The following is a 27,592-nucleotide window of genomic DNA, read 5'->3' as shown; positions in this document are numbered from 1 at the left end:
GGGACATCAAAATATAGCTACGAGTACTTTAGGAAAAATAAAATTACAACTATCAGCAAGGTCCAGAAAAACCGGGATAAAAAAAAAACTGGATTACTTCACACCCGAACAACTTTGAAACGAAATATATTGCGCAACAATGGAAACAAAACTTCGCACTTTTCAAATAAAACTTAACTTGAGGCCAATAGTTACAAATCAGGCGCTTTTTGCCTTTGGAATCTTTGGGACTGAACTACCTTGCATGGAGTTACGCTGCAGGGACGACGCACACAACGAACCAGAGTAAAACTCAATCAATTATGACGTCACAAAAATTCAGCGCAGCTCAGCAGCTGGCCACGCCGACGTTCATTACTGGATTACAGAATGAAGGTCAGTGAAGTAAAATTCGGACCACTGCTTTTATAGAGCAGAGAAAATCGGGCATCCTGTTCGATTTGTCGCTTTGTGCTGTTTCCTGTTGGACAACTAAGGGAATCAATGTGTGAAGTAGATCTAGTGGAGCAGGCCAACGAAACACCACGAGTTGATTACTGGCGTCGATTGCCCTGATACCACTTTAACATTTATATGCGAACTGGTTTACTGTACCTTCGTATTGACTGGGAAGAACACATCCCAACTTTTCTGACACAGACAAGTTGTAGGCAAAATGGACACTTAGTTGCTCCGCATTGAGATCCCTACTGATATTGCAGTAGATCACCGTTTTCATGACATGCCCCGTGCTCTAAACCGCACAAGCTGTTCTCGGGTCGATTCTTGTATTGTTGCTGTATTTGGGTGAAAGGTAGCGGAACGCACTGCCTGCATAAGAGTTGCACCTTTGAAAAAGAGTACAAAATGCACACGAAACACAGCAGTTTATAACCGCAAATGGAATTGCAATTCATTAGGATACAATTTTGTATTATATACATTTATGTGTGGGATTGGAACCCATTTAACTGGAATGCCTAACAAAGCCGTGCTTTACGCAAATCTTTACGAGTCAAGAGAACTGAGGCCGGTGGGTTTTACTGCAGAAAATGTTGTTTACTTCACCGGATAGAACGTATGTTTTCGTCACAATCATTGCAAATCCTGTATGGGGAAGATCTAGTTCCGAGTTAACTTCAACTTTTAATCCAAGTCTTGGAATACATGATTTAGGTTTTTTTGTATCATAATTGTTTTTTCTTTCCATGCATATAAGCTTTTTTCTCCACTTTGCTGTGCAAGAAACCACTGAGGCTGTGGGCCTTACTAGTTTCGGTACATTCTATCTTGTTTAGTGTAAACTGTTGATAGGACAAGTTAACTGCATCGGTTCGTCAATAACCGTTCATTCCCAAACAGGATGACTAATGAAAGCAGCTTGGCTTGTGAGTTGAGTCTGTAGTTGATAGTTGGGTTGCCTACACATATTTTTGAGTTGTTTCAGAAACTGACAAAATTCCATTGAATACTTTGGGCTCGCGGACAAACCACATCAGGCTTTTAGTTGAAAGTTTGTAACTGGAAGCTTTAAGCACATGTAGTCGGTGGTGGGTAGGCCTAGTTCAATGTTATCTGTTTTGTTCTCAGGGACTTGCCTGAAAGCCTCCATATCTTCATTGAGGAATGAAACCAACGCCCATCCTAACATCTTTGATTTCGAATTGAATAAAACTTCCACCCATCTCACGTCGCCATATCGTTCGCAGTAGTCCCTTATTTCATACCATTTTGTTCCAAATTTAATGTTACGCAATAAAATCTGAGACATTTTTGTTCCAACTTTTACGTACAGTAGTCGTTGTACTTTTCTCCATGAAGAAGACGGTTTATTCTGACACTATGTAATAGATTGATGCGATTCTATATCCGCTTACACAGAGCGTGCACAAACGTCCGCTAGTACAATCGAATGACACCAGTACCACACAAACGTAAAGGGAATAGCAATTACAGGAAATTAAAGTTAAGCCTACTGTTTCCCCTTTAGGTGGTGTGCCAATTAGGAAAGAAGGAAATCGCATAAAATGAAATGAATAAACTAACAGTTTCTTTGGTCAACAATTTCATGAATATAAAAACAATTTCATTTAAACTTTATCACACTCAGTTACTGGTCTTTGTTGTGATATGCAGAGTAACTTGTACCGGCCGGAAGATAATTGCTAATGTCTAGAAACTTTAACGATTCCGTCACAAGACACATACAATTATTTCCTTTTTTCACGTCGAACTGTATCTTGGAATAGGACGTGAGTACTTTTATGAATGGTTTCATCACTAAGGAGGATATCATACCTCCCACCGTTAAACGTACACACAGGAAGACAGTTTAGATAGGCATCGAATTCGACCAGTAACTTTCCCAGTGGATGTTTTTTCCGCTTGTCGTCCTCGAGATCAATCAATCGACCTTCCAAAAACTCGTAAACAAATGAAAATTTCCTTTTCAACAATTGATAGGCCTCGGCAAAGGCTTTTTCGAAATATTCTAGCTTTTGCTGGACAATCTGTTCCAGTTCACCTATAGAACATTGAAATTCCGAAAAACCTGGAACGTTGGTTTGCACCCCCACCGCCATAGCAACGTGACGATTCAAAAATATAGTCCTGGGACCGGATTTTGGGAGTGAACTGGTTGAGAACGAAGATTCATAGTCAAATACAGCGCGGTAATAGAAGAGTTTGTCCTCCGAATCAAAAGTTCCAGTTTTGTAAATACATTTGTCTGTGGTTGAGCGATTTTACCGGGAAAGACTTCGGTTAATGTTTTGCAGTGATGAATGACGTCTTAATTCGTAACTGTTCTGGAACAAAGCTTGACAAGAGGTATTTTTACATTGAAAAATATTAGCATACTTATTAAAGTTGTGTATGTAGTTAAAATGTTGACGAAATAGGTTCAGGTTCAGTGTATGTTCAAATTGATTGAGACCTCGCCGTATCATGGTGGCCACGTATCACTCATCCAGTTGGTACACATTGATGTTTGTCTTGAGTTTCTTTTCGAGTAAATTCAAGTCATGAATTGTGACATCGGGAAAAAAATCAAAATTTTGAGTACCGAATAATTCCATACATATTTTACGTAATTTGACTTTCGAAGGATTTACATTTTTCCTTTTTTTCGCGATACCTCGCAGCTTTTGTCGATGTAATACCACACATCGTAAGAAACATAAATTTTCTTGAAACGGTCCGTTTCTCCCAAGGTGTAGGCAACACAGACCTTTATTTGAAACAATAAATTCCGGTAATACTATGGGTATACCAATCGGAATTTACCGAAGTGGATTGATGTAAAATTCGACATTACAGACAGATCCTACGACTCATGCGTTTTCAAATTTTAATCTATCCGACCATTGTCTGATATTCTTCCGTTGTATATCGATAAGGAATTGATCGAATTCGGTTCGATCGCGGATGGTTTGAGGGCCTAAATACAAATAATTTGAGTGACTATCCAGATGAAAGTAACGATATAGTACTGGTGAGTTGTCTTTTTCACTTCCTTCATATCGCAGTATGAATCCGAATGACACTTGGATTTTGAAAGCTTGTCGTTGTCTCTGGAAAATATTTTCACGAAAGTATGGCCATAATGGTTCGAGACCTTGATCGATCATGCTTTGGTCGGGAATATGAATCGTGTAATGGTCTTGAACCCTATTACCGATATGAAAATGAGTTCGTAATGCTTGCCAATTCCTTTGATAGATATCCCTTCAAAAATAAAATAAACTTCTGTCATGAATCGTTATTTAAAATCAACCATGTTTTATTTTTACTTGTAATCTTCAGGAATATCCTCTGGGATTGTATCGCCATCCACCACAACTATTTTAGAGCGAGGAATCTGGGGTCTGGGTACTTCACGGGATTGGTGTGAGCGTCTCATATGTTTTTTCAAATCTCTTAAACTAATATATATAGTATATATTGAAAATGATATTTCATCCATAAAGTTTATTGCGTACTCACTTTGTAAAGGTCCACGCACAAAATTTACAACGTTTCCTATTTCTCCTGAGACGTTTTTGTTGAAGTATAATTTTCTTGGAACTGTAAAAGATATGATTTCTTTACTCTATCAATGTAAACATTTATGCGTGTTCTCGTTTTGTGAGTAGTTTTCTTCATCCATAAAACCTAATTCAGAATGCCATCGCTCACATTTTCCAATTTTTCTTTCCATTTCGATAAGATCATCACACGAAATTTCATCCCTATGTATCACACAGCCCATAACGTGGTTATGACATATATTTTAAAAGAAACGTACAGTTCATCACTTGCTTCTGGATTTTGAGAACTTCTCGATGTTGGTTCAGGTGCTGGTTCACCGTCACTGGAATATACACTAGACTTGACATTGTATGGAATAGGATTGTTAAATATTCGACTGACATTTTAACAAAGGCATTTTCTACCCCCAACTGATTACCAGTATGTTTATTTCAATAATGGTTTTGGTAATCATCTTTTCGTTTGTAGATTTTATCACACAGTTTACAGAGAGTTTTTCTGTGTCTTTTTAACTTATAAGTTAGAATGTATAGTAAATTGTTTATCACAAATATTACATTGACATTTCCCTATGTAACCTATAATATATAAATATATATATAGTTTGCTCTAGCTGAATTGTAATATCCAACATCATTCATTATCGATGTTAAACAAGTTTGCTCACCCCTGCTATAAACATTTACGAGACAACTGCTTACACCCTAACGTTATAACATCATAATGTACAAATGTCACTGTTCACATTGTATGTAACAACAATAGTCACATATGCTTTGCTTGCTTTGTTGATATAATGATTTCAATTCTCAAACCTATAACAAGTTTACCGCGCTATGAAACGAAAACTATGACGTCACACATTCTTTTCTTGTACGCCTGGTGGCGCTATGGAACAAGAGTCCTAGGGTGTCAAGACTATACTACTAATGACACCAGTACCACACAAACGTAAAGGGAATAGCAAATGCAGGAAATTAAAGTTAAGCCTACTGTTTCCTCATTAGGTGGTGTGCCAATTAGGAAAGAAGGAAATCACATAAAATAAAATGAATGAACTAATAGTTTCATGAATATAAAAACAATTTCATTTAAACATTATCACACTCAGTTACTGTCCTTGTTGTGTAGAAGTCCTCCGATGCGATCCTTGATAGAAGGAATGCATTGCATCGTACCATCGATGTCCGCCCGTTTTCAGAGGGGACGATGATGGAGGGTAGCCTAGCTTGTAAATTTTCTGTAAGTTTCCTCATCATGCCATACTCAGTTGTGCACCAGTTGTGTTCATTATGGAGGCACAATAAGCATGCTTTGATTATGTTTTTTAGGCGTATTTCTTAAAGTTGTTTCAATAATTTACAAAATTCATTTGAACAATTTGACTCGTGGGCAAACCACGTACGGCTTTTAGTATCTGGAAGCTTATTCAGCGAATGGTATTGGAACCTAACAGGCATCAAGGTAATGACTACTTTCTCACTTCACATAGCGGTAAAGTTGAAAGATTTCGTCTTAAAATTTGCTTACTACTTCCTACTAAAGGTAGGTTAGCCTGGTACTTCCTGTCCATGTAACTTACTACAATTCAAAACAATAGTTTTATTTTTCTTACAAAAGTAAAAAGTAAAATTTTAAAATAAAACGGAACAAAATCTAAAAAGCAGAGAAGCAACATTTCGACAAGAAAAATCCACCGATGAGCAACGCTACTTTTTATCCACGACCCATCTCGTGACCTTTGCTGTTATAGAATAAAAATCAAACTGTAGACAAAAATTGAAAACAATACAAATGAAATGAAAAGAAATCAAATGTAAGAGGAAAACTTACGTGGACCAGTCACATTGGCTGCTTTCAAATATCGACCTTTCCACTTGACTTCGTGAAGGTCTGTAGCCGCCTTGAAAAAGTTAAGCAACATCAGTTAACAAATGCAGCAATTGCTAAAATGTGAAAGCATTGAATAAATTGCTCCTACCCGTTCTCCCGCTTCTTTATCAATGAATGAAACCAACGCCCATCCTAACATCTTTGATTTCGAATTGAATAAGACTTCCACCCATCGCACGTCGCCATATCGTTCGCAGTAGTCCCTTATTTCATACCATTTTGTTCCAAATTTAATGTTACGCAATAAAATCTGAGACATTTTTGTTCTACTTTTACCGTACAGTAGTCGGTTTGAAATGTAGTATAAAAATAAGCTACACCTCAGTACGATGCAATTGAATTTCTCTTCCCACAAAATCCTGAAGTTGTGTACCGATACCGAGCATATTTAAATTATATAAAATAAAGTTATTTCAATTTATTTTAGGGATGCACTGCTCAACCCCAATCGGTCAACTATCGTGACTTTCGCAACATTGGTAGTAACTTGATTTCATAACTAACACACTTGAAAAATAACTTCACCTACAACTAATTCACATTTTCGAGAATTAACAAGAGAACTACTGGAGGCACTTGACAAAATTCTTTAGCAAGTTTGAGACGAACTGCGTTTAATTACTTTGTACCACGCCAAAACGTTTTATTTTCCGCACATTCCGCTATTCTGTCAGGCTTCTGCTGCGCTCCATACTAGTGAGCGTATTTATATATCAGCACTATACAGAAAATCACATCTAAAAGAAAAGACGCAAATCAGATTAGGAATCTTATAAAAAGTTAATCGATGCGGATTAATCTGCGACCTACATGGGAGTTTTTAATTAGAGAATAAAAATTTGGGTCATTTGTTATTATGTTAGAGAGATCGCATCTATGAGGACATATGTCACAGGCACAGAGTGTTACGGAAAATCGTAATTCTTAGTTCGATTCGATGCGGATTAGTTTGCGACCTTTATGGGAATTAATTTAACAATAAAAATTTGGGTCATTACGATTACCAGACAAGCTGTTATGTTTGTGAGAGAAAGACGTCAGATGGAAACAGGGGCTGATTAGAAAATTAAAACCACCCGGGATATTAGAAGTGGATGTGAGGCGGATTTTAGAAGTAAATTAACAACTTCTAATAAACGTTCATTTTTGCCATAATTCAATCTTATTGAAATACATTGGCGGTCCTCGACTCAATTCTTCTAATTTCCGTTGAAAGCGCTGATATGGAGAATTCCTTTTCAAATTATGTCATAATTTTGTCTCAGAAGTGAGGCAAAAACAAAAATGCCCACTACATTGTAACGGCAGATTTTAATTCTTATGCTTTTGCTCATAACCTCGGTGAACAACAGCAGCAACAGTTTAACCAAAGAAAGCAATTTCATTAAATACTCAACGACTTTTATAACTTGCAAAAGGTGAGGTGTCATACTACTGGTAAGATAAGGTGCAAAACGTGAGATAAATAATGATTATTACAATTAATCAATTAAAACCAAAAACACCCTGAAGCAATTAATCAACACCCGACATAAGCAAACAACTATCGCATTATAAAAACGGTAAAACATTAAAGTACTAATTAACACGTGACTTATTTTCGTCACAAAAGTTGTTCCGAGATTTTCTGTTCGGGCTTTGGTTCAAGCTTAAGTTTGTGAAAGTTGTCGGACCGAATTCGGGCCGGCATGCAGACAATCTTATAAGAACAAGGAATTTTTTACGTTTCAGCCAAGCCAACTAACCACAGTATACATGTCGATGTACTTTTATCACAGTTTGTAGTCAACTGGAGTATTTTTGTTACCTCTATTATATACATTATTATTGTTAATCTATTGAAGTCCACGTTTCTCATCCATTTAATAAATTCAAGTTTCGGGCACATACTAGATTTCATATATGTGCTATTCAATAAAAGAAATCTTTGACAATGCACAGCCCAGTGTTTCAAGATAAAAAAATGCATAGATCAATTCTAAAAATGACAAATAGTTGTCTTTATACCGAATTTATCACAGCAAAACTTTCTACTGGACGGCATGGCAGCATGTTCGACATTTGGTAGTAGCACTAATCTAGTCCAATATAACTTCCGTGATGATTAGAAACCCGTTTTTCGGCGAGAAATGCAACTTCTAAACATGCTGTGTATCAAACACGCGTTTTTGTTACCCGTTGATTTCAATTATCGGTTTTTGCTTTGAATATGTTTGTTGTTTGGTGGTTTATCTGTTGTTAGACGCTTTCGATATTTTCGTATTGGTTGTATTGTTAGCTCTCCCTGTAGCACACACTTTAGTTCTTTCGTCTTTAATCACGCATTGTGTACTCGGTAATTACAATAGAAATTCCGCACCGTTTTGGTTACGTTACTAATTTTGTTACGCACGTTCTCTTGACCGAAATTTGTTGACACCAGGCAGTGTTGAGTCGCGGGAAGGTTCTTCTAAAAGTCGTAGCCTTTTTGTTATATACATATAGTCGTTTAATTCCTTTTCTTTGAGCTTTAACTATAACCCAACGTCTGTTTTTTGTGAATATAGTTTTCAAATATATATGTCAATCAACCAACATGATTGACATTGGTATGACGTCCTGCCGTTAGCGAATCTGTGGTTCCTGGTATAAACATCTTCGTTCGCATTCAAGCGGCCCAATGTCAATGAGACATATGTTGGTGAGTAAAGTTTATACATCCTTTATAGCAATAGCATGCCTGTAGAAGACTTGCATGGTAAATTGCCATGTGGATCACGATGAACAGCAAATATAGCTTTAAGCCAAATTTGCCGATGCAAATCGCTCACGTTGACAACACCTTTGTTATGTCCTTTACAGCAAGCCCCTAAATTAGAACAGCCATGGGCTATATCAGCGTGAGCTCTATAACACTTTCTCGATTGTGAGAAAGCATACGATTTATGCGTTCTCACAGTAATGACGTCAAACAGAATTGGTTTAATTAAACAATAAAGTCAACAACTTTAAAAACATCAACACAAAAGAAGACAAACAACGACTAACAGGATCAACAATCATAATGCAAAATTGGAAGAAGGCTGTCGCACAACTGCGTAATCTTTCTTCGACAAAATTTCTTGGTAAACGATATTCATCTGAATAATAAAACAAAAGTTTTAATATTCGACTTACATACAATACAAAGAACAGAAAATATGTTCTTTCTTTAAAGCTAACAATAATCACATCATAGTGTATGTTTTTCGCCACTAACGCAGGTAAGTCACAGGTATTTACATGGTGTTTAACATTAGGCTAAAACTTCTATAACAACTTACGTGATTTTCGTAACTTCCTTTAAACCGTTCCACTTGAGCGAGCATGCGCAATGCGAGGGCGCACCATTTCTCTGCCTCGATCACGTGATCAGCAACGAAGAGGTGAATCCCCGTATTCCAGCAGCGAATCGTCGTCCACAGGGCGTCCATATCAGGATACTAAAAGATATTGGAACAAAAAAATGAACATTTTGCGCAATGTTGTATATTATTTAATGAAACAATAAGTTGTGAATTAAACATGAAGTGTACAGAACCTGAATGTTTCCGAAATCTCAAAAAGCATGGTTCAATGGATAAAAAATTACACCAACGAGTTTCACCTTCCAAACGTCGCTCTGCATTGCTTGAAGGACTTCGTTAAAGTACATCCAGGCTTCCTCCTTGCTGGATGGGTCACTGGAGCTTCCTTCACCCAAAGCAACATCAATTAACTTCCGGTACAAGGAGCTGACGTAAAAGAGCAAGAAGTGAGCTCGAAAGATATTGTTTGAGTTTTAATTTTAATTTTAGTCCATTCAAGGTCATCTTAAATTTGTTACGTGCAAAGCAAACGTTAAAACGAACAGATCTTGAAATGCTGTAATACGAAACAATAATATATAAATCTAAGATATATAACCTTTTCTTTTTTAGGAGGGGTGTTTTGTCTGCGTTGTTGCTCTCTTGCGCCAACTTACGATTAATTTCTTTTAATGCCATTTTCAAAGCTTTTTTGCAAACATCTGAATGACGTGCTGGTGGTTCGATGGATAATGCTAAAAACGAGGAACTATACTTTCTTTGTGTTTCCCAAGTAAAAGATAATGCTTTAATATAACTTCTGTTTAATGACTAATTATTGCTTATAGTAACCGTTTTTAATTAGTCTTTTCTGTAATTCCAATTATTAACAGAAGGATGGAATAACATACCTGCTAGAGTTTCATAAGTTTTAAAATCCGCCAAACGAAATCTAGTTATTTCGTCGAAGTAAAAGTTAACGTTTTCGCTCACGCCTTTCTGATTAGGCTTGGTGAGCTTAGCCAGAGCTTCAAAACGATACAATGCTAGAAGCACGGAGCTTTTGTCTTCTTTTTGCGGCGTTTGGGCTTCTTCCAACCCGGCCAATTTGTCACAAACTTTTTGGCACCGCGCGGTGATATCCAGGACAGCGTTAAGTTCTTTCCTCTAAAACGTTTATCCAAAACGTAAATGATTTCGACTGAAACATTCGATACAGGCCAAAGCTAAACTATATCACAAAGCACTTTGCCTATTTACAGCAAAGCTTAACTAATGTAGATTAGTACAGAAGGTGCACATGAAAGAGCTTTACCGAATCATCAAACGACGCCGCATTCCTGGCTATTGCGAGACCACATGCGGCGCACATGAGCAAGCAAGTTTTCTGACGTAAGAGAACACCCTCGTTGCTTTCACTCAGATTGAGCAACTAAATTTTGAGTTAGTTATTTTATCATAATCAGCCTGTCACTTATCATATAAAATAAACTTCATTTTAAGCTACGAAGGAATGGTATACCAAACTGTGGTAATTCATGTAACTACAGCATGCAGGGATATTCAGAATACTATTTCATTACACACAAAAAACACAGTTTTAAACGAGGTATAAGCTGTTTGTCTCGCGATTAGAAGGCAAGCCGAAAGCTTAACTGTTTGTTTGTCTTTTATAGCAAACTGTTGGATTTAGTACAACTACAGCAGGGATATTTATAACACTATTTTATTCCACACAAATCCGAAACATGTCATGAAACAGTATTATGAAAATCTCCGCTGTGGTAGTATTTACAACAACAGTTTGGCATACTAAATCAATTTCGACCCTACCCAAGTTATATCGTCTACGAAGGAGACTCTCTACAACTATCAATTGCAATTGGTTTGATCAACAGAGCGTGAAGCCGACGAATGTTAAAGGTTAAAAAAATTGTCAAAGAAAATTAGCAAATACTGTAAGTTAATAAACATTTTAGATATTTCTCACTTACGTCTTGGCACAACATAAAAAGACGTTTCATGGTCACCGGGTTCTGGTTGAACTGAAGCGCCATATTCCATGCTGTAAGTGCAGATCGATAACTTACTATATATACTAACTCGTACTAACTTACTATATATACTAACTTGTACCTTCCAAATATTCAAACACAGATACAAATTCAAAACACTTGTATATGTAAAACTGACGCCATAACCCAGGGGTCACCAAACCACGGCCCTTGGGCCGTCTGTCCGAACCGTCTTAATGTGCCACAAATATAATTATTGTATGGTAGCTTATTGAACAAAGCGGGAATCCGGGACACGATCGACAGCTGTCATGCTTTTATGGTCTTTTGTGAAAAAAGTTTGGTGACACCTGCCATAGCCTATTATGACTTAACTTAGTTATATTAAACCAGTGATAATTTATTTAATTTTTCAGTGGTTATTTGAGAACTGTATAATTGAAGCTGGTGATTTATTTATTATTTGTTAATGAAGCACTGTTTGTGTCAATTAAGAACTGTTAATTTATCTACCAATTTTCATGAACCACGTCACTTCTTTGTCATACTCTTCGTCATTAATCACGTGATTTTCGTTGCCTGGTAACACAAGTCCTTTGTCTAACTGATGAGCATCGTTTGGTTTCAAACTTAATTTAATATGCTTCAATACCTAATAGACATTGACAATTTTTACGAAGGTTTTATACCAAAATTTCTTCAAACTTTTAACAGAAAATGTTACATAAACCATTAACCTATCCCAGACCCCAAACGTAACCTTACAAAAAGGTTTATTACCTCATAAGATTCAAAAGCGGATTTTATGGCAGCTGTCATGAGACAAAAGCGACTTTTCCAATTAATGTTTTCACTCTCTGTTTCCATCGGCTCGACTTCGTTGCTGTGAGCGGCGGGATCAGCGTTTGTTGTTTTCCCGTCGATGGCATTGACAAAACTCGATGTAGTTTCGTCGCCTTCTACTTCTTCTGCCATGGTTAGGTACAAGCGAATTAAACATCTGTAAAATACTTTCAATAAGTTTTTTCAAAATTTTAAGTGGTTTAAACCACAAAATTCCAGAGGTAAAATGAATAAGAATTGGATTGTATGCTGTTGTGACATAAAAGAATACACTTAAAGAGTTTCCACAAAAACATTTCTACCAAAAATCCATAAAAATGGGTAATTTAGAAATGTGTGTGCATTATTTTATGTTATTTTGCACCTACATGTTCTGAAACCGAAAGAATCACCTGTATGCAACTAATTTGGAATAATTTTGGTCGCCTGTAGTTGCTAAGTAACGCAGTGTGACCATGGCAACCTGGCGTTGGCTTCTTTCCAAGGCGAGTTGTGCAGCCAGACAAATGAGGGCGTGACGCGTGGAAACTTTTTTGCCGCTAAAAGGTGCTGTTGAGCAATCCATGTCTTTCTTGCTGGTCAGATTTTTCACCGCTTCAACCGCTGTGAATATTAAAAAGATGATATGAAAGATGATATGAAAAGTGAACACGCTCCATGATTAAACCGAAGCCAAAAAATAAATTACTTCTTCCAATTGTTAAATCGATTTTATTCTTCATTACATGTATTTATTTCATTATAATACCGGAAACACATTGCCTTATTGATCGTAAACAGTGAATGTGCCCGTACTGGTAGTACGTAGTTGTCGTAAAATAAAATGTAACTGTAACTATACAATCATTAAACTGTGATAAACATTTAGGGTCGTCAATCACGTACTAAGTAATTACTATAGTCCATCGCGGCAAATGTGTAAACTATCTCTTGCAATTCTACAATCCACTCCAAAATTATATAACAAAATATTTACCACAAACACAAAGCCTTGTATCTGACAAAAAACAATGAATCGTTATTGGATAGATTACTCGAGTCCGTAATACCTTCGTTCTCGTCACACTTTGCAATCGCCACCTTGAACAAAGTGAAACTGGATAGCAAGGAATCATTGTCAAATTCAACTGCCGCTCTTGCTGCTTCTTCAGCCTGCAATGCACAAGCAACCGTCACATAGGTACATTGTGTACGCTACGTCATTATGACGTCACTATACTAAAAAAAGTTTTCACCTCTGCGAATCGAGCAAGACTTAGTAAGCAGCTGGCACGATTTCTCTGTAACTTAGCAACGTTGTCACATGCTTGTCGGTCGCTTTTCACCTCGTCCAGTGACTTTCCGTATAAAAATAACCGAAGAGATTGATCGTACCAGCGCATGCAGTGGTCCATCTCCCCTGCAAATAACCTAAGTTTATGTTGCATGAGCACATGTCGTAGAAGGAAAACCTTATTATGCGCTACTATACGTGAGAATACAAACTATATTGGCAGGGTAGAGCATGTGTTGCGGTTTATCGTTTACGTGGCGAAAACCCGGCTTATTGTTTATTGCTTATTTGTTTAACATACAACCAACGTTAATTTAGCTTCGCGTCGCTTAACTGAAATATCTCGTAATGGTGGCAGATAATACTGCATCGGCATTGTAGTAAATATTTTTATAAAGTTAAAAATACTGATTTAAGGTATAGCCTTGACATGTAGGTCATCCAGCTCGATCTTTAGAGTATTTGTTTTAGAGCATAACCGAACGCCAGGTAATCTCGCTACATGGAAGTGTGGGATGATGTTTCAAGCGTCAGATCATTATTACCGTATAATTACAATACATTTTCCGAATGCTAAACAACTTCCATTATTAAGCTTCCCCCCCACCAATAAATACCAAGCAGTTTAAACAGTTATGCGATCGGCACGGAGAAAGTTTCTTTCGTCTTGGACGTTGCTAGATGGATGTTTTTGAAAAAAGTCAAAATGATGTAGCGAGTGGAAGATTTGTTGACTGTAAGACCTATTCAAGTATAGCACCTATATAATTTAGTTATGGTGGTGAATTTTACCTGCGTCGTGGCATTTAGCTGCTTGTTCCCATAGCGACAGCTGAATCACTTTGCATGACTCATCATCGAATGACGTCAAGACTTCTTGATCTTCAAAACAAGTTCTAGAAAGTTGTTAGGCTGAAACTTACAAATAATACGTTAGTACAAGAATAAATTTAAGTTACTAACTAACAGGTGAAAGAACTGTAGCGCGTAAGAACTGAGCAAATGCACATACTGCAACAGTCTAAAACTCACGTATAGCCTTACTGTTGCAGTATTGCACAACTAAAATCTTACTGAAAACCGCCTTTTCTAGACTTTACCGTCCAAAAATTTATCACTAAAATCCAGAGCATCCTGAACTGGTAGACGTTCTATTGCCGCCTGGTGGCGCTGCGCGTGCACTCTACCCACGTGACGAGAACCAGTGAAGCGTGACAAGAGTTCTTTCAGCCCAAGTTCACAAGCTTCGTATCTGGAAATTGCAATAAAGCTATGCAGTTCAGGTTAAATTTGTATAACTAAGTTATCCTCGAAAAGGTGTTCTCTCACCTCTTGTATGTATTGAGGAACCTACAAGCGCTGAGCCCAAGGTCTATTGTCAGTTCTTTGTGACGTAACAGTTCGAGTAGCGCGGACTTCAGTTGATCGTCTTTGGCGCCATTGTCCTTGGACATAACCTTGAGCCTAAGAGAAGTACGAAGCAGTTTGGATACCGTTAAACGTCTTCAAAAGTTATCATTAATGACTTGGAGGATTATAGAAGGTAATTTTAAGCGTCTGTAATGTTTCAAATGAGTTGTGAAGTTTATATTTCCTAATTCCTACGTTTTATGTGATTTTCTCGAATTGAATATAGTCGCAGTGTTGTTTAATAAAATTTTAATTAAACGACGAAATGAACAAATGACATGCACGCAAAATAAGTCATTTTCAAACAAAAGCGAAGCGCAATGGCAAATGCAACGATGTACAATTCTTAGTTGTCTATCACACAGGAGGTGGGTACTGAGACAATAAATCACAATTGACTCCGATAAATGACTTTTGCAAATTTGTGTAATCTCATTACAAAGTAAGGTTTCAGTAAAAACAAGTTCAAGTATTTCACCTGTGAACACAGTGAGTTACAGAACAGCATTAAATGACACATGAAATGAAAATGAAATGATAAATCAGTCAAAAAATAAATAACAGAAAAGCACAGCGTCGGAATGCGAAGAAATACAACACAAAAAAATGGAAGCTAACCACAATCGTTTTTCTTTGTTTATACAATACAAAAAGTCACATTTATAAGCAAATATGATGACAGATGCATTGCAATGGCCCATATTTCAAGATGTCGATAAAAAAAATGACGTAGCTGGTTGCCATGACAAAAACTACTCAGGCGTGCCGTCTAGCCGGTCGAATATTGGAGTGTGGAATATCGATTTCACTTCAGCGAAGCCTTCCGCCAAATAGCGCTCGCGTTCCTGTTCCTTCACGATGTCTTCGTGAGATACAGAGATGTTTTCAGTGAGAAATTTGTACTTCGGAATCAAATGAACAACTTTTGTTTTTTTCTGGTTATTTTTTGATTTGTTTGGTTTCCTGTTAACAAAAAATAAATTTATAAGAATAAGATAATGCGTATGTTTACCAGTTTAAAAATATAAGAAATGTATTAAAAATTAGTGTTATAAATGTAAAGTTAGAAGCGCTTTAAATCGTTAAAATAAATACATTAATTAAAATAAATATGTTTCAACTTGAAACGCACAAGTTAAATCTCTGTTAACCAACTTACCTCTGCACTAACGGGCTTGAATGCGTGCTGCTCGGTAATTCACTTGCTTTTGGCAAAACGAGTGACACGTGTTTGACCCTGCGTTCTGCGCCAATTTTATTTCGATAATTCCAGGAATAGGAACGCGCACGTTGCGTGCTGGGCGTTGTCATGGATGCGCTGTTGACACGTTTACGAACTAATATGGGAGAAAGACTGTATGCCATTGCCTTTGTGTCTGCTGTGTGTTCTCCTGCGTCTGAGCTACTGTGCGTGTCTTGGTCGCTTAGAACAAGTGGTGATAACGGAACTGTCGGTTCATCTTGGTGCATCTTTGCTGGAATATCGATCCTAAGTTCCTCCATGACACTCACGAAGCTCGGTGATCCGTCCGGGATGCGGAGGAAATCCTCGTCGCTCTGCGGGGATTCTGTGGCCTTGTTTTCTTGGTTATCTTTGTGTGATTGATGCTCTTCGTTGAGGAAACGCATGACATGATTCTGAGCTGCTTTCTGCGGTGGACTTCCGCCGTCGTTGAACGAATGGTCGCGTTTTTCCTGAAGAAAACGATCAAAGTTGATAAAATTTTGTTCTAAAAACAGCATTTTATAACTAATTTATGTTTTAGCAGCAAAGTATATACTACACCCAAAAACCTACTGGTACAATTCCCTTAAAGTAGCTTTAATTTAGGTTTATTTCATTCACTTCATTTTAGCTTACCGCTTGCGGAATACTGATGGGCTTGGTTGGTGTTTTAGTCTGCTGAACTATTCCAACAGAACTTTCCATTGCGACTGCTACAACCATTGGGATGACTTTCACAAAATGCTGCAAATTGACACTTCTTCTTACGCGAACAAAATATTAGAAGAACTCAGGGATAAGAACTGTAAAGCACCGCTTGATGTATTTTCCAGTTACCGGTTCAGACCGATGTGAGTAAGCTGACAAACAAACTTCCGAGCTGAACTGAAGAATCTTTTTCGAAAATGGTCCAACTGGGCGGGTGGTGTCTTTATATAAAGTACCCGCCCCAAAACACTACTTTGTTTGACAACATGTTAAGCCAATACGGTAAGGTAAACAAAGTCACGTGAGTAGCTGTTTTGAGTGGGCTCTCGTCTGAAGAGAGTAATCATAACAATGATCTGACTAGTCAGCAGATTTCAGAGGGCGGTTTTGTGACGTCATAAGTGGGTATTGCTATTGTCTTGGCACAAGTGTGCATTGTGATGGAACAAATGGAGAGTTACTAGAGGTCAGAAGCTGGAATAATGATGTCTTGCTACTGTGCTGTTACGATACGGCAATTTAAAGCAAGACGTTGCTGGACACCTAATCATTTTCTCTGAAACCCTGGTCAACAGAATTCAGCAGAAAATTTCAACAATTTACGGAAACCAGAGGTTTCGTCAACTGGCAAACAAATTGACGACAAGAAGTTGCCCGCACAAACATCTCATATAGTAGTCTCAATCTATATCATACTGATGATGCAATATTAAATATTTTGATAATAAAAACACGAAGACTAGCAGGTCGACAATGATGCCCATAACAGGTGGAAAATTACCTGCGGTTGAAATTACGCCACACACGTATTTGTACAAAAGAAAATCTCTTCTAATGACGTAACGAAAAACGTTCGTTACGTCATTAAGGTGATGATGAAAGACTAGTTCAGATGACGCAACTTATGACGTAACATACTATCGAGTGCAGTGTATGACGCAATAACCACGGCTGATTTGAAACGCTAGTGTATGAGGCCATTTGTTTTTTGACGTTTTAAAGATAAAATTTGAAAATGGGCTTAAGCAATAAATTACAAAATAAAAACTCTGAAATAAATTTGAATATGACAAAAATGAATCCATATTTAAGGAGATGCGTCTGTAGTTATTTAATAATTTGTAACTGTTTTCACATACGAAGAAATTTTGCATATTCAATAAATGGACAAAGCATGTAATCGTCAATTTAATAACCGCATTACGTCAAGCAATGGCAGAATTGTGCCAAAAAGATTCCAATGCGTAATTTTGATATCATTAATTATGAGTATAAATTAATTTCATTAAAAAGAAGAGAAGAATATTCCCAGGGATTAAATAAAAGAAATTTGTGAGAAATGAAACGATTTTCTGACAAATAAAAACAAAACAAACATTTTGATTAAGCGATAAAACTTACTGACAAAAAGCAATAAACACGTTAAGTTGCGTTACGTTTTAACGTTTCCAACGTAAACGGTCGCACTAGAGTAAATAATAACGCAAGAAGCGTTTGGCACAATAAAAAGGCAATCTCCGTAAACATATTTCTACTGGAAACGTCCAGTACACAAAGAAAACATCGCCCTTTTGACTACAAACGTCAATCAATTGATTCGAAAAAAAGGTGAAAAGGAACAACTACATCTATATATATGACCTTTATCTGTGGTCGCGTGCGCGTTGTTTACCTTGGAAATATTTTAACCATCGATTAAAAATTTCGCCACCAAACGCGATGACGTCTGTTCCACTATGGACGAAGTGTCATATTACCGAGGACAATCAACGCGCGGTATGTTGGCGATGGACTGGATAAAAAGTAACTTCTATGTAAGCGCAGCGTCCACATGGTAAACAGAGTATACAGTTTCGTTCTGCTCAATGAAATAAGGACAACACAACCTGGGTTTGGGGGCGGAATGTGGGATGTGTATTGGTCCACTTAATGTAAAACTTAAACTAAAAGCAATTTTGTACAGAATTATATGATCCACCGGCAGAAAATTGGGTATTTCTAGGTTAAATTATAATCGGCAATAACTTCAGTTGTAACGGAAATTGGTTACATATGTTGGCTGGCGAGCATAAAACAGTTCGATTGCATTAATCTCTCCAATAACAATGTAATTAACAGTTAAGCAATTACAAGCGGCTTATATTTCCGGTACAAACGAATAAACGTTCCTTAACATTTAACATATTAATATGAACACGTATCATTTCACCATAGTGATCATGTTTTCGATACCAGTGGTCGGTCAAGTTGTGGTAAAAAAACAACAGGCTTATCCTCTACTTATTATGTAGGAAAACACCGCATATTTATGTTCATTTAAAGCTCTATTCATGAAAGCAATATGTTTGTTTAAGATCAGACCATCAAAACCAATAACAGGGTGGTATGGCATCAAGACCGCTTTAGTGTTCTTCAAAGATAGAGACCACTAATCTTGATCGCGTTGTACAATATGGGTAAGGATAAGTATGGGTAAGGACGTCCTTTCAAACGGATTTGTCATTACTGTGAGGTCGGTGTAAATATTTTTACGGGGATCATAGTCGGCCTATATAGGCAGCCTCATCGTACGTTGAACTGTATATGATAACAATACGGAAGGTCGCCTGGTGAGCCGTGTCGACATTATGATAAACACTTCAAATAAATTGAAGTTAAAGGGGGTTCATCGCTCGCTGTTTAGGCTACATCTGGCGTTCTTATGCCCTACACACTACGGGCGTCATTGTTTAAAAACAAATGTCATTGTTTGTAAAGTGCAATGCAAAGAAGCAATTAGGCGTTGTCGCGATCAACCTCACTTAGTTTTGATTGATGAGGTTTGCCTTTGACAAAAAAAACTAGAATTCAGCTATTATTTGGCCAACTTAAACGCAGTAACAGCCTGATCGAACAATAGCTATACAAATGCACAATAGTTACGCAACAAAGTCCTCGCCCTTTAATAATCCGATCAAAATAGGACTAAGAATAAAAACTCACACAAATTTGTTTGATCGTACCTTAAATGTAATCCTGCAGGATGGCAGAAATGGCTGTTTGCGATCTCCAAAGTTCCGAGCGCTTTTGCCATGTTTTCAGGAACACCTGTCTCATAGTAAACGTGCGCCAGCAAGCGGAGCGTTTGCGCCTGAAATGCGACCACACAATGTTAAGTGTCCGTTGGAGAAGGTTATACAATGGATCGAATGAGAGCGATTTTACAACCAATACTATTGATGAACTGATTAGTTGCTCACAATCTTGTAACCCTTGATTCAATTCTCCAGCGTCTGCTACAACTGGCTCTTAAAAGGTCTGTTATGGTTGCCATGACACAGAGACTTACCATTAGCTTCAAGTCCGCAGCCTTTCGTTTCTTGCTGAACTCGTAACTGAAATTGAGCCATTTGATCGAATCATCATGTTTATGCTTAATAGAAGCGTTGAGGCCGAAGTTGTACGCAAGAGCCGAGATTCTGTCCCTTTCTCGTTTGTACTCGTCCGGTTCCTTATCTTCGGCTTGGAGGCATTCCATTTCTGAGGCAGCGTTGATATGCTCGAAGGAAAAGGCGAAAGTTTTCGTTTCATACGCCTAAGATACCAGTGAAAATGCACATGTTTTAAATCAACTAAAATCGTGTAAATAATTGTGATATATTGAACAAAATTATGCACAAACGAAAAATCTTGAAACGACAAGACTCTAGCAACAGAAAATAGGCATAAATGGCGTATCAGTCAAGAGAGTAAACGTACTTACAATTTCAGCCAAGTGGCAAAGGACGAGTATGACATTTTTATTGAGTAAAACCACCTCCTGTGTTTCCACGGGTTCTTCGTCATCTGCAAATTACATTTTAAACTTAGACTGTTCCTGAAACACACATACGCTTTCACGTAATGACAGTACTTGAAGATTTAAAAAGAGCTTGAAGTTTTTCGGAGTCTTCTTTCGCTCTAAGTAAGATGGCCTCTGCGCATTCGTAATTTCCAATATCCATCCACCCTTTACCGGCTTTCGTCGCCATCTGCGTGACAGATACGTTAAAATTATTGAGTTGTTACTGTCTAATAATTTAGGAGGTAATAAAGTAGCGCATCTCCACAACAACGAAAACGAGTTCATCGTAAGGAAGTATGTGCATATCTGTAATGCGATATTAGCGATAATTTTTGGAAAAAATAGTAATACCATAACACGGCGATGAAGATACGTGCTGTGCCTGGGATCCGTTGGCCGTACATTAGCGCAAAGGGGTGAAGAGAGCAGATCATAACATAACTGCCTGAGTGTTGCAATCGTTTTGTCTTGGATTGATTTCGTCGTCTGACGGGTGACTGTGGCGTTCCACAAACCAACTACCACTTCTTCAAGCTGTAACGTATAAAACAGCAGCATTATGCTTTGCTCTGCATTTAAAAAGAACGCGGGTTGCACACGGACGATCAAGGATTGTGATCTTTAACCAGTTAGTATAGATAGACAGAAGTTTACCTGACTTGAAAAGAATTTTAACTGAAAATTGTTCTGACTATTCGATAAATTCTCATTAGTTTTCCAAAAGTTCGCCATCCATTGCGATTTCAAGACTTCGTTGACGGAGGAAGCATTTTTAATTATGACGTCATCTGAAGTTTTGCATTCTTCTAAGCTTTTCGTTATACCTGCAAAAAGAAAAACAAAAGCCATTTTTTTCGAGTACCTGGCAAACCATTCTGTGACAAAGCCTGAAATTAATGACAAAATCCTGGGAGTAACTTACATTCTGCAGATGCTGCAAATGATGTCAGTTTTCCTATAACTGAGTCCATGTATCTCAGATTTTTTTACGAAAACTACAAAACTAACAGAGCAAATGTGAAATTTAATCTAAAAGCAAGCAAGCAGTCCTTACTCTGCTATGTTAATCTACTGCATGCACTTATTAGCCATTTTTAAGCAACTAATAAAATGTAACCTTAAATAAGATATTTTCATAACACCTATAATTAAAAATTAAATATATTTTATCTATTTCTTTTCACAAAATCTTTTGAAAACCTTCTGTTCTCTATGCCTCCAACCCAATTATAATAAAAATCTCAAACTTTTGTATAATTAGGTTACCAATGCTAAGGTATTTTGTAACAGATACAAATACAATATTTAACAAGTCTGGAAGCAAGTTAAGAAATTTGTGATAAGGTGTACAGTAAGCCAGCTTTAAACTCATATTCCTAGGTTGTCTAAAAACTCTGCATTCTGATATGAGCAATTAAAACTTGTCTAAAAAAGACAAGGTGTAATAAACCCATTTACCATACTTTTTCGCTCAAATGCAAATTTTGATTTCAAACACCTTGCAAGTTGACAGTAATTGTTTGTAACCTTGGTTCGTTTGGTTAAATTTCATAGCTGATATCTTGTAGGTGTTTTTTGGTAACTCCATCCGTTCTAGAGTGGTAAACCTACATGATTACTTTGGGAAGTATATGAAGACTAGAAAAACTTGTTTACTTCGTGGACCATTCAAAAATATCAGTACCGACAAATCAGAAAATGCAACAATATACTCAAATTGTAAAATGGTCAAATGTGGGTTGAAAATACTGAGTAATTATAGAGTTGAGTGCAAATAAAAATTAATGTGCCTTATTACCTGTACAGTTACTTTAATAGCTACAACTTCAATAAAAAAGACACAATTGCAAATACCATACTGAATAAACTTTCTATCTATGCCACCGGGGCATACCCCATCTTAGGTTGACTTCTTATTTACCCAGTTAATGATAAGCCTACTTTAACAACATGTCCTGTGCACTGTAAACCAGGCATCATTTATTCTAGCAAACAATGCTACTGACGCATCGTAATAACTTAAATATAGAACAACATGCACTGCATAAATGTGAATTGAAATAGCAAAACTGTTTGAAGGGCAAAGTTTACGAACGTTTATTTGTAACAATATTTAAAAAATGCTGCGCTGAGTTTTCAAAGTATGATGCATGTAAAACCTGTCTTAGTCAAAACTTCATTGAAAAATATTTCAAAGCCTATGTAACAGTTTTATAGGTTGCTATGGATTTGAAAATACCGCTTTATTGCATTGATTACTGTATTTATTTGGTAACGTTCTAGAACTAACCATCCCAACTCTGGAAGGCTTATGGAAAGTACTTGACTCATTCATCCAAATCGCACAGTTTATTTGAATAAATTGATCGAAATCTTTAAAAAATTGATTGTTTTTCTAATTATGCCCGGGTTTTGGCATAAATTAATTATTCCATTTATTTGTAACAGCAGTCTAAAAAGGCTGATTGGAATTCAAAGAAAACCATTTCATGTAACATTTACTCCATCATTTGGAAGACATGATCGCCTTAACCCAAGTCTGCACACACAAGACTCATAAACACCACTTCAAGTTTTGTGATCTGCCTGCTATATAATAAACGAAGAAGACAAAATGATTGTTTTAAGACCCACTTGTATAATAAATCACCAAAAGATTTGAAATTGTAGTGCATGCCAACACTTTAAATTTTTTAACTTTACAAAATTACAATCACAGATTATGAAATTACTTTTAGTCAAGATTATTACTTAACAAGTAACAAGGTTACTATCTACATAGCAGACACGCATGGTCAGTAGCCTACAGTGGAAAGAATGAAAACTGCAGCTTGAGAATATTTTAACATTTTGCTCAATGCAAATGTGTGGAGCCAAATGTGCTGCTTCCTCAAGATCTTGTTGAGAAGTGCCAAATATGTTTTCCAACTCACGGTGCGTTGCCAAAGTTTAGTGTACAATACAAATATACTTAACAAGTTATGCCAACTGTAATCTTTAGAGAAACACATACTATGTTCTTTTTCGTCTAAACAAGGGAAAAATGTAAGAGCAAAGTGAGTTTGCGGTTGCCATGGCTGCGCTAAGATGCTCTGTGATGGTGATGCTCTGTGCCACACCAAAGTCAAACCCAGTTTACGCCGAAGATCTGGACTTACGTGGAATGCACCCTGGTTTCTAACCTGGCCCTGAAAGGCCTAGGCAGCAGCCACACTGCTATCTATGGTGGAAAACAAAATGCAGGTTTTACGCTGGCGGATTTTTGTGTATGTCAATTTTTGACATAGCCTACATACAGTACATATTTTTAAGAGGGCAGATTTTTAAAATAAACTATTTTGATGTAATATTCTCGTTGATGTAAACTATTTTGACTGCTGGCATAAACCTTCGATAGGCCTACCACTCTGGGCAGCAGCAACACCAAGTTAAAAACTGTAAAATAATGTGTTACAAAAGTTTGCCTACATGTCACATTTTAAAAACATGCGCAATTAAGCTTAACTAACAAATTTCACGGTTCATTCTGATGCTTGAAGTTGGGTCAGTGGAAGTCTATCCAAATTTCAAACGTCTAGCCAATGGCCTCTCAGCGTAGATAAATCGGGTCTACCTGTAGTATACTGTACAAGTTGTAGGCTCCAGCTACCCAAATTCTGACGTCATCTGATTGTGCACTTGTATACTAGACCCGATAAATCTTTTGCATACCTATAGATGAAGGCCTAAGTAAGTAAGTTTTATGAGGTAGAAAGCAATAATATCTTGATATACTAACTACTCATACAGATAAAGGAGTGAAAACATATAAGCGAGACATCTCAGCTTTATATGCTTGGTTACCTATTAATGACAGACATTAGCAGCCTACAGCGAAAAAATCGCCAACTTTTAGTCAAGTGCCTAAGATATCGACATCTTACAACTCGGGATGGTAAAAAAACATTTTTTCCCTTCCGGTCCAGTAGGCCTATGCCCTATTTACTCTGTCCTTTTCAATCCTGCGCCCTCACGTATGTAAACAAATGACAAAACAACCCACATTATCGGAATAGGATAGCTGACTTATTTTTCTCTCTATGGCTGTTACAATACCACTGCGTATTACATTTGAAAAAAGTATGAAAAAGGTTAATGATGTTGTGATGATATTATAAAATTGCTTGCAAATCGAATGCCGCATAGAATACTTGTTTACGGAAATCGGCAAAGCAAAGCATTGCGTTACGTAATCGATTCCTCTCTGCTTATCGCATACGTGTCAAACTCCCGGCCCGCGGGCCACATCCGGCCCGCTTTACATTAAAACTTGGCCCGCAATGCTATTTTATACATAGAACTATTTCTGGCCCGCGATATCATTGTATAGTAAAACTTACTTTTTTCAAGCAAGAAACAAGATTATAACAAATCGTAAAATACAGCAGCACAGCAGTTGCCCCACAATTCGACAGAATAAATCGATTTATTCTAACGCTTGTAATCTGGGCTGCTTTTTTCTTTATTGTTTGTTAATTATTTAATGCTTTTGCAAAGAGAAAAATGAAATATACCGATGTAAGAGAAGAATAATCAAAAATAGCCCAGTCAAGAATCGTCAAAAACATCAAAAATTTGGTGTTGTTTCGCTGCCTGTTCCAACTCATGTTTCTTGTCACGAAATGTTCAATAAAGTTTTATCCTTGACCGGCCCGCGGCGTTAAATAAGTTTTGAGTTTTGGCCCCTGGTGCGATTGAGTTTGACACCCCTGGCTTATCATATTAAGTCGTGACAAAAATGTCGTGCATGCCTGCTTTGCGTGCGTTGTTATTCATAGTTGTTCAATGCGTGACAGTCTACGAAGTTAACCATAGAAAGTGGTCGACTTTATTGTGTAGCTGTCACAATGTCTTATTTAATGTAATCGTTTAAACAAGAAACAATATAACCAGTTTATACAGTTGTCATGGTGTACAATTGATTCTAAGATTAAGAGAAGCGAAACAACGACCTGAGACTCATTTATCATCGAGGACAGACAACAATTCTACAGACAAACTTTGTAATTGAAGTGGTCGTCCTTACAGGCTAAGGAACGATAAACCACCATTTCATTACAATCAAAAATCAAAATAGAGTAATATCTTTTTTAAAGTAGCTCAGTGATTAAGCTGGGGTCAAAAGGCCACCAGAGAGTACATAGAGTTTTAAGTGATCTTTGAAGTGATGTCAAAAAATGGTCTATGTTTAAGTCTAAAAAACATCACAATGTTTAAAAAAATTCATGCTTAACAACGGTTTAATAAAAAGTTAGAGACAAAGATAAACTTTTTAAGAGGTTTCAGCTAAGATCAAAACGTATTTTTATAAAAAATATTTTTTTTAAATGCACAACAAAGAGATGTTTAATGAAAACCGCACGAAATAAACTCCATCCTAGGTTCCGGAGCCTCGTTTCTGTGGCCAAGAGAGGGCACAATATTGAGACCTACAAGTGCAATAAAAGATAGACAGTACGAAACAAATAAAAGTATAATATTGTCATTAGGAAATCATGCCTCTATAACCCCTTCAACTACAATATTTGTAATAAATAGTAGATACACGATCATGTTAAAATTGAATGATGGTAGTAAAAATGCCCTACCGGCTTGTGAAGACAAGTTAAAGTGATCATTCAAAATAGGAATTCTCAAAATGATTGTTAAATATATATAATAATTAGATACTTTATAAATACAATATTTAATGATATTTATATCCCAATGTTTAAATAAACGGTTTTGCGGTCTCCTTTTGTGTATGTTTAAAAAGAAACTGATAACAAGCAAATATCGTAGAAAATATTTTTATTGCCGTTATATCAACTCGATGTACTGATTGCGATCCAAGTATTGAGCTCTACTGATATATGTAGAGTATTCTGCTCATTAATCAATACTGAATAAAAATTGTGCGAACTACTTAACCATGGCATACTAAAACGTATGTTTTAGTAAACTATTACCTAACATTTCTTTCATGATTCTACAGGGTATTAAAACGTCACTATAATAATTTGTTATTTTGGGTAATCCCCGAAAACAAAAATTAAAATGATGCGATTTAAGGCTAAAAGAAAACCATTTCCTACTTCTAAGTTAGTCTTCAGTGATACTATAACCAATCGTCCAATCTAGAAGCTTTTTAATCAGTGACACATTGAAAACACACTAAACTAGCCATTCAAACTGCCATGAGCGTTTTGCAGCTATCTAGTGTACCGGTGACCATACCTACTTATGAAATAAATGCCGATTTGGGACCACAAAATGTCTAGTATGAAAGTGCACAACCATCTCAAAGTTACGAAACTGTAGCGTCACTATGACATCATCGTATTGTGGGGTAAGAAGTTACGTCATAGCTCATTGAAGTTTTGGGCTTCTAACTTTTTCTCAAGTGCTATGGGATTGCCCAGTTTAGATTGTGTTAAAGCTTCTGGCAATTCAAGAATATTACATTTGCAATCAACAAACTATCGTAAACGAAGTCAGTGTATAATAGGGATGGGCCAATACGAATCCAAACCCAAATAGATTCGCTTAATATCGCCTTTGTGAAAGATTCGGACAAGCACAAATACTAACAATGGCGAACCCAATATTACTAATAAATTTATTGAATTTGATAAGAAATGATGATCTACTTTCCTGGCTAAGCTAAACTAGAGTCAAAATTTCTTACTGAAGTTCATTTACTTCAGGCTTTTGCTTTTCAAATTGCCATTTGATCATTAATTTTTACCAATTACGTCATGTTACAAACAAGATTTGACAGATTTTTGATGAAGTTTTATCATTTAATGCTGATACAAATAGATTCGGGATTCGTTTTTGTCGACCTGTTTGATATTCGGATTTACACTAATCCGAGTAATTGTCCTTGTTGCACATTGCTAGTATATAGGCTAGCTATGGTAAAACTTATGCAGGTATTCCATTCATTGTTGTAACCAAGTCATTTTTTCTGACTAGAATCAATATTTTGTCATGTCAAGTCGACTCATGAGAAAATATGATTGGAGTCAGTACAACATTGATTGCATTAACTTTAATGTGGAAATACAC

The 27,592-nt window shown here is 36.8% G+C and overlaps 5 protein-coding genes across 5 annotated transcripts; all 5 read right to left on the bottom strand.

Annotated features, from left to right (window-relative positions):
* Positions 1-1,938: 1,938 nt before the first annotated feature.
* Positions 1,939-3,177, bottom strand: LOC143453033 (uncharacterized). Its single transcript, XM_076954184.1, has 3 exons — positions 2,728-3,177; positions 2,393-2,613; positions 1,939-2,259 (listed from the first exon to the last, which is right to left on the bottom strand). Exons 1-3 carry the CDS (start codon positions 2,925-2,927, stop codon positions 2,090-2,092), a joined length of 591 nt encoding a protein of 196 aa, XP_076810299.1. The 5' UTR covers positions 2,928-3,177; the 3' UTR covers positions 1,939-2,089.
* Positions 3,178-5,595: 2,418 nt separating this feature from the next.
* Positions 5,596-6,568, bottom strand: LOC143452579 (heterogeneous nuclear ribonucleoprotein M-like). Its single transcript, XM_076953611.1, has 3 exons — positions 5,990-6,568; positions 5,842-5,911; positions 5,596-5,752 (listed from the first exon to the last, which is right to left on the bottom strand). Exons 1-3 carry the CDS (start codon positions 6,158-6,160, stop codon positions 5,718-5,720), a joined length of 276 nt encoding a protein of 91 aa, XP_076809726.1. The 5' UTR covers positions 6,161-6,568; the 3' UTR covers positions 5,596-5,717.
* A 2,276-nt stretch (positions 6,569-8,844) lies between these two features.
* Positions 8,845-20,508, bottom strand: LOC143452664 (testis-expressed protein 11-like). Its single transcript, XM_076953715.1, has 18 exons — positions 20,423-20,508; positions 20,009-20,254; positions 19,683-19,810; positions 14,667-14,801; positions 14,438-14,589; positions 14,130-14,219; positions 13,300-13,463; positions 13,114-13,216; positions 12,457-12,667; positions 12,002-12,221; positions 11,735-11,873; positions 11,201-11,271; positions 10,522-10,638; positions 10,118-10,373; positions 9,826-9,961; positions 9,527-9,653; positions 9,204-9,362; positions 8,845-9,020 (listed from the first exon to the last, which is right to left on the bottom strand). Exons 2-18 carry the CDS (start codon positions 20,195-20,197, stop codon positions 8,940-8,942), a joined length of 2,478 nt encoding a protein of 825 aa, XP_076809830.1. The 5' UTR covers positions 20,198-20,254; positions 20,423-20,508; the 3' UTR covers positions 8,845-8,939.
* On the bottom strand, positions 14,982-16,917 carry LOC143452665 (uncharacterized). Its single transcript, XM_076953716.1, has 3 exons — positions 16,609-16,917; positions 15,907-16,442; positions 14,982-15,710 (listed from the first exon to the last, which is right to left on the bottom strand). Exons 1-3 carry the CDS (start codon positions 16,693-16,695, stop codon positions 15,500-15,502), a joined length of 834 nt encoding a protein of 277 aa, XP_076809831.1. The 5' UTR covers positions 16,696-16,917; the 3' UTR covers positions 14,982-15,499.
* Positions 20,509-20,555: 47 nt separating the features above from the next.
* On the bottom strand, positions 20,556-21,925 carry LOC143453031 (testis-expressed protein 11-like). Its single transcript, XM_076954183.1, has 4 exons — positions 21,426-21,925; positions 21,158-21,327; positions 20,855-21,037; positions 20,556-20,690 (listed from the first exon to the last, which is right to left on the bottom strand). The coding sequence occupies exons 1-4, from the start codon at positions 21,472-21,474 to the stop codon at positions 20,556-20,558; spliced, it is 537 nt and encodes a 178-aa protein (XP_076810298.1). The 5' UTR covers positions 21,475-21,925.
* Between the last annotated feature and the right edge of the window lie 5,667 nt (positions 21,926-27,592).

Source organism: Clavelina lepadiformis, chromosome 4 (assembly GCF_947623445.1).
Source record: "Clavelina lepadiformis chromosome 4, kaClaLepa1.1, whole genome shotgun sequence".
Lineage (NCBI taxonomy): Eukaryota > Metazoa > Chordata > Ascidiacea > Aplousobranchia > Clavelinidae > Clavelina > Clavelina lepadiformis.
Note: the sequence above shows the minus strand (reverse complement) of the source record. Positions and strands in the feature narration are given on the sequence as shown.

Bases quoted from the DNA above. Each gene is read 5' to 3' on its own strand.
- LOC143452664 (XM_076953715.1), bottom strand. From the start codon at position 20,197: ATGGAATGCCTCCAAGCCGAAGATAAGGAACCGGACGAGTACAAACGA. The intron at 12,668-13,113 runs GTATTACGGACT...TAATATTCACAG, and splicing joins AAAGTGTGACGAGAACGAAG to CGGTTGAAGCGGTGAAAAAT. The intron at 9,363-9,526 runs GTGAAACTCGTT...AATATCTTTTAG, and splicing joins TGCAGAGCGACGTTTGGAAG to TATCCTGATATGGACGCCCT.
- LOC143453031 (XM_076954183.1), bottom strand. From the start codon at position 21,474: ATGGACTCAGTTATAGGAAAACTGACATCATTTGCAGCATCTGCAGAA. The intron at 21,328-21,425 runs GTAAGTTACTCC...TTCTTTTTGCAG, and splicing joins ATTTGCAGCATCTGCAGAAT to GTATAACGAAAAGCTTAGAA. The intron at 21,038-21,157 runs GTAAACTTCTGT...TATACGTTACAG, and splicing joins TAAAATTCTTTTCAAGTCAG to CTTGAAGAAGTGGTAGTTGG.
- LOC143453033 (XM_076954184.1), bottom strand. From the start codon at position 2,927: ATGATACGGCGAGGTCTCAATCAATTTGAACATACACTGAACCTGAAC. The intron at 2,614-2,727 runs GTAAAATCGCTC...GTTCTCAACCAG, and splicing joins ATTAACCGAAGTCTTTCCCG to TTCACTCCCAAAATCCGGTC. The intron at 2,260-2,392 runs GTCGATTGATTG...TATCCTCCTTAG, and splicing joins TGTTTACGAGTTTTTGGAAG to TGATGAAACCATTCATAAAA.
- LOC143452579 (XM_076953611.1), bottom strand. From the start codon at position 6,160: ATGTCTCAGATTTTATTGCGTAACATTAAATTTGGAACAAAATGGTAT. The intron at 5,912-5,989 runs GTAGGAGCAATT...AACTTTTTCAAG, and splicing joins ATAAAGAAGCGGGAGAACGG to GCGGCTACAGACCTTCACGA. The intron at 5,753-5,841 runs GTAAGTTTTCCT...ATTCTATAACAG, and splicing joins AGCCAATGTGACTGGTCCAC to CAAAGGTCACGAGATGGGTC.
- LOC143452665 (XM_076953716.1), bottom strand. From the start codon at position 16,695: ATGGTTGTAGCAGTCGCAATGGAAAGTTCTGTTGGAATAGTTCAGCAG. The intron at 16,443-16,608 runs GTAAGCTAAAAT...CGTTTTCTTCAG, and splicing joins CCATCAGTATTCCGCAAGCG to GAAAAACGCGACCATTCGTT. The intron at 15,711-15,906 runs GTAAGTTGGTTA...TTTTGTTAACAG, and splicing joins TCAAGCCCGTTAGTGCAGAG to GAAACCAAACAAATCAAAAA.